Below are 6,000 nucleotides of genomic sequence, written 5' to 3' on the forward strand. Positions count from 1 at the left end.
TAATTATTTATTGCTTTGTTTAAAATATAGTACTCGATTTTTGGCCAGGTGTGTGATGTGGACTTTTTTGCACTCCTGTCTCCAGACAGGACTGTTAAGAGCCTTGGATGCAACAGTGAAAACAGTGCTCACATTGCACTTTTTTTTTTTTTTTAAAAGGTTTTTGGTCCAAGCTCAACCTAATGAATCTTGGCTTTGGTTACCAACAAAGGAGTTCTGCTTTCCTCTCTCTGCTCAGACTGTTCCAAATGTACCAGCATAGGGGGCTTGCCCTGTCCTGTGCTGGGTCAGATTTGTTCTGTGGGTTTAGAAAGCTCATCTTTCTTTCTTTGTGAGTTTGCAGCAGAAACTGGGGAGTTGGGCCCCTGAGATAAGTTTGGAGTAGACTCCTGGACAAGGGAATGGGTTTCTAAGAGCAAAGCAGTTAAATGGAAAAGAAATCTGATGTTACCTACGAAAACCAGGTTTGTTTGCCTTTTTTTAATGGCAACCCAGAAAAGTGGCATGTTGTTCAGCTAAAATAAAGGCCCTATATTTTTAATGGAGACCTCCTTTTTCCTGGGGTTTGAGGTAGCTACAGCTTTGAATATAGAAATATTTCTTTTAGCTCTTACAGTATACTGAATATGCTGCTAAAGAAATTTTGTTGGTGCTGCCCTGACTGTTTTTTAACTCCCCTGAGCAATGTCTCACACAAAATTGGCAATGAGACAGCCATTGGTTTCATTAATAAGTAATGTAATAATAAGCTAATTGATGCTGAAGTATAATGTAGACATGCTACCATTTGAGTACAGAATATAGCTTATGAAGGAGCAAAGTCTTATACCACAAACTAGTGGAAAGTAATTTCCTTTCTGTATCTGTAGATGGCTCTTCAGACTTTTCTAATTTAAGATACTGAATAAATAACAGCTCGTAATTTTGTCCCATTAATTCAGTTACATAATGTTTTTGAAGATGCATGTGAGACGGAGGTGGTGTTCTGGGGTCTAATTGCTGAACGAATAGGTATGCCATGGGAATTCTCTAATTATCCTAGAGCAACGTTTCTCAAACTTTGCCGACTATGTGCATTACTTGAAGATCTTGCTAAAATTGAAATTGTGCATCAGTAGGCCAGGAGTGGGAACTGAGAGTGCATTCCTAATAATCTCATGGGAGGTTCCGTTGCCTCTGGTGTGTGGAGCATAATTTGAGTAGTAAGGCCTTTCAGAATACTTAATATATATCTAAAGTTTATCAGTATTTTTTAGCCTCTAAGTGAACATCAAAGTGAATTCTGGGCTCTTCCAAAATTAAAGACAAACTCTGGGAACTCTCTGGGAAGGGACTGTTGATTATGCAGCCTTAATGGGATTAGCTGGATAAGAGGGAAGGAATGCTCCAGTGGCAATTGCACTTCAACATTTAAAACAGGGAAGGAGAGAACATTAATTCCCAGAGTGTGGTCCCCAGACCAGCAGCATCAGCATTATCTGGGAGCATGTTAGAGAAGCAAATTCTCAGGTCCCACCCCAGATCTGCTGAGTCTGAAACTTGGGAAACAGAATCTGGCAATCTATGGTTTAACAAGCCCTCCAGGTGGTTCTGATGCACAGTAAAGTTTGAGATGATATCTTAAGTAGCAGAGTAGGTATTAGGACACAGATACATTTGATTCCAAAGCTTATGCCTCTAGAACAATTTGATATATTTTATTAGAAAGAATTATCAATAAAAGCTTGAGACTGTCATTGTTCTTTAATGGAAAAAAAACACCTTTTACTTTAATCATTTGAGCATTTATTATGCATATTAGGTTACGCTTTTCGGCTAAGAACGAGCTCTTTGCCTTCAATGTTTCTCTATCACTTGCTGCAATCAGGAAGGCTGAGAAAGAACTTAGATAGCATTGGTTATACAGCTGCCACAGCTCTCTAAAATTACAGAAAGGTGGCGTGCTGTTTCTTGTGGTTGGTGTATGTGTTGCAGTAGTGTAGATCCTCCTCGGTTATGTGACGTCATGGCTGGAAGCCACTATCGGTGCCTGTGTCCTTTGGGGCTTGCTCATAATGACTGCTTACTATTATAGCTCTTTTCCAAGTTTCCCTTGGGAAGAGTTCAGTGAGTTTTAATAGCAGGGGAAAGGCAATTTCTGCCTTTGGCTGATAGGGAGTAAGAAAACTGGTAACTTTTTTTCTCATTTTATCACTGTCATTCCTTAAAACTAACACGTGTGTCATCCGATAGCGTTTGCTTGAGATAGTTAACCTTCATGATATAGACTACTACTAAATCTTGGGTTAATTTGCAGCCATTAAGAACTAAGAACCAAGCAGTTGAGTAACTAATCTTCAATTCTCTGTACCTAGGATGTGCAGAGAGTGGGTGGCATCAGGATAGAGCTAGACAGGAGGGTCCATGGTGAGCTTGGCTAAACAGAATGGAGGCAGGCAGATAGGCCAGCAGTTTAAGACCAGTAACGGGAATAGGCAGGCATTGTGGGTCAGAGAGGTGATACTTAAGCCAGTTAAAGCATGGAGTTAGAAGTAAGTATTTGAGATATAGACAATTCGGATATAGAGTTCAGGAAGTTAGCTAGCATAGGCCAGGACCCAAATAAAGGATTTAGGCAATTCACTGATAAAGGGCCATTTAAAGGCATGGGATATAGCTGTGAGGGAGAAAAGTGAATGTTAATTCTAAGTATCAAATAGAGACTGTGTGAGCTCAGGATCCCACATACTTCCTACCTTAGGCTAGATCTGCTCTCCCAGTGGGAGAAAGATTCAGTCATAAGTAAGCATATTTGCCTTGATCAGAGAGTCTGAAATGATTGGGGTTAGCAAGACATCCCATTTTCTTGATAGAGTAAATGATTCAACCCACCCATGTTCCATTTTTTTTCTCATCCTACCAGTGACTGAAAAAGTCTACGAGAGTGAATCCTGCACAGATAGTGAAGAGGAGCTTAAGATGAAGACATCCTCAGTACACAGACCCCCTGCCATGACTGTGAAAAAAGAACCCAAAGAGGAACGAAAGGGCCCCAAGAAAGGGACTGCTGCTCTGGGCAAAGCCAACAGACAGGTGTCCATTACTGGCTTCTTCCAGAGGAAATAAACTGCCATCTCTGGTAGATCAGAGACTTGGAGTGGTCAAGGGAGAAGACCAAGAAATGTACTCCTCACTTACTATGTAAGTTCATCTAGATCTCCACCTCACCTGTATCAAAAGACTGTTCTTTCATCCTGTGAGGTTTATACTATTTCTGGTTTTTAACCAAAAGGAAATCATCTGGAAGCAGGAGGCAAAAAGCTGTTACCTTCTAATGACATTTAAAAAGCACAATCTTTGACCTGTCCAGGAGAAGGATTTACTCCAAAATTATACTGGAACAGTTTTCAGAATTCTCACTGAAGCCATTTAGTGGCTAATCCACTGTGCCCCACTCACCCTATGCCCTGGTCCGCATATGGCACAGGAACTGTTCCTTCTTGTTCCTCTGTATTCTGAGAATTCATGTGGGTGTTTCTTATCCTTACATTCTGCTGGATACATTTACCCCTCTTGTCTTCCTCCAGTACCACACTTCTGTCCCCTAACCTCCTGAGGCTGTTCTCTGTAAATCTTTTAAGTTTTGATTGGACTAAAGGCTGAAGTGAAAATCTCCCTGTAATCCTCTTCCTCCATTATGCAGTACACGGACACCTGGCTACAAACCAGGACATGGCTTGTATTCTGTTCCTTTCACAAAAGCTCTCTGGGACCTTCACTTGCAATTAGTGGTTAGGGAAAAGCCTCAGGCAGAACACAAATAGAAATTTAATGATGTGTTCAACTCCACCAGAAATTACCTCGAGTCAGCATTGACGATATTGGAGGAGCTGCCGTGCTGCTGACACGGGGCGTGCTTTATGCTGCTCTTTGCGGTTTGTTGATTCCCCCCTCCACCACTCTCAGTACCTAGAGAGTGAAACCCGTACAATGAGATAAAGACTAAAAAGAGAAATCCCTTCCTATATACAGTGTGCTACATTTACATAAAATTTCTCCTTCTTAAGAAAACAGAATATTCAAAAACAGCACTTTTCCAGGAAGTTAGTGAGGAAGATAAGGCACACATTTATTTATAAATGGATGTTGCTCCTTTGTATTTTTAGCTCCCCTATTTGCTTAAAAGTACAGGCTCCCCAAGAGAGGATGGAGAGGGAGAGACTGAATTGTTAATAGGTCTAAATATCAAAGAAAACATTTTTATTAGTTACTTATGGAAAATCATCTATTATAGTGATAACCTTCAAGTGACTTCCATTATGGCTGGGCAGGCGGTGAGCTCAGTGGATTGCAGTGGTGTGCTGGTGATTTTGCACAGTGAGCTCTGTGGAAGGGGTCAGGCTCAACTGCTGATGTGTCTCACACGTAGCAGACAAGGGGTGTCTGACCGGCTTCTTCCACCTCAGGATGGTGTATGTCGTAAGTGATGCAATCAGCTGTCTCCTTTTTAAGGTTGGGATTGTGCTGACCTTGGGATTAACATGAGCTTCTTTAGCAACCAAGCATTAACTTGATTAAGACCAGAAGTTTGGGAGATGAGTCCTGGCATTATGTCTAGGACTAAAGCAGTGGCTTTGTATAGCAAGCTGAGTAAAGGTTGACATATCCAAAACCCTTTCTTTTTAAAATGAAAAAGGATGGAGAGAAGGATGGAAAGCCTGGACTTAAACCTTTAGAAAAAACTTCTGGAGAGAAATCCCTTTTAAACAGTTATTTTTGTCATTGCCTCTGGTCATTTGTCTAAATAGGAATGGAAAATTAAAAGCAACAATCCAATCTTTTTTCTAAAAATTATGCTGGGGTCTCAACTAAAACTGAATTTGAATTGGAAAATTCTGGTGCTGGTTGGAGTTCCATCTTGCAAGGGATAATACAAATCCCATGATCTCTATGCCCAATATGCTGCCTCAACTCAGAGTTGTCTGCAAGGCTTAGTAAGTATTGAGTGGTGGTTTTTTTTTTCTTTTTATACAATACCATGTTAACCACATGAGTTAAATAAATTTGAGAAGTTGTTTTAAAACAGGCTTCAAACTGAGTATCTGATGAGTCTCTTATTTGACGGATGGTAACAGTGTTGCAATTATTTAAACTCTGAATGGGAAGAAGGCTGGTTTTCAGTTGATGTTGTTAAAACTGGATACCCATAGTCTGAGATGAACAAGTTATTTGCTGCCTTCATTGTTTTTTTCAGCACTGGGGAAATGTTAGTTTCAGCCAACCTCATTTTTTAGTTCATCTAGAAGAAAATCTAGCACATTGTATTAGTTTGGCTTCATCACTTGCTAGCTGTATGACCTTGGGCAAGTTTCACAGCCTCAAGTTCTTTATCAAAATAAAACTAAAATGAGTTACCAAGGGTTGTCAAGACTAAAGTCAAGTGTATGTAGCATGAATTCGGTCCGTGATGGCGGTCACATATGCGCTTTACAAATGGTGGCTTTCTTTCTGATGTCGTAAGTGATGTAATCAGCTAGCAACTTCCTGAAATGTTATCAGTTATACGACCCAGGTGGTATATTCTTCAGTCATTCTGGCTGTACATGTAGTAAAAAGGGGAAGATGTTGTCCTATTTCATGAAAGGTTTAAAGAGAGTAGATATTTTCCTATTGAAGGAATTATAGATGGCTATATTTACTGTTCATTTATTGTGTATCTACTGTGTGTCGAGCCCATGACCTGGGGACTAGAGGATATAATAGAAACCATAGAATTTGGCACTTGATCCTCACAATTTAGTGGAAGGGAAAGCCAGTAAAATGAAATGACAGTGCCATATGTGAGTGCAATGTACAGGGTCCTCCAAGAGTTCCCAGGAGGATGGGCATCAAGGCAGTCTTCCTGGAGCAAGCAGTTCTTTGAATGATGAGCAGGATTTCACCAAGCAAAGAGGAATGGAAATGACTTTCCAGGCAGAGGAGCATGGCTTTTGGGAGAGGTGGGCTGTAGAACTTGAGAAT

At 40.5% G+C, this 6,000-nt stretch overlaps 1 protein-coding gene across 2 annotated transcripts in view; it reads left to right on the forward strand.

Moving 5' to 3' along the window:
* POLD3 (DNA polymerase delta 3, accessory subunit) overlaps positions 1–5,064 on the forward strand; it is a 50,559-nt gene extending 45,495 nt beyond the window's left edge. For both annotated transcript variants that reach the window (XM_032166937.2, XM_058446806.1), the window contains exon 12: positions 2,903–5,064. In XM_032166937.2, the coding sequence (XP_032022828.1) occupies positions 2,903–3,105 (203 nt within the window). In that variant the 3' untranslated portion in view covers positions 3,106–5,064. The remainder of the gene's footprint in view (positions 1–2,902) is intronic.
* The last annotated feature ends 936 nt before the right edge of the window (positions 5,065–6,000 follow it).

This window comes from Hylobates moloch, unplaced genomic scaffold (assembly GCF_009828535.3).
Source record: "Hylobates moloch isolate HMO894 unplaced genomic scaffold, HMol_V3 SCAFFOLD_11, whole genome shotgun sequence".
Lineage (NCBI taxonomy): Eukaryota > Metazoa > Chordata > Mammalia > Primates > Hylobatidae > Hylobates > Hylobates moloch.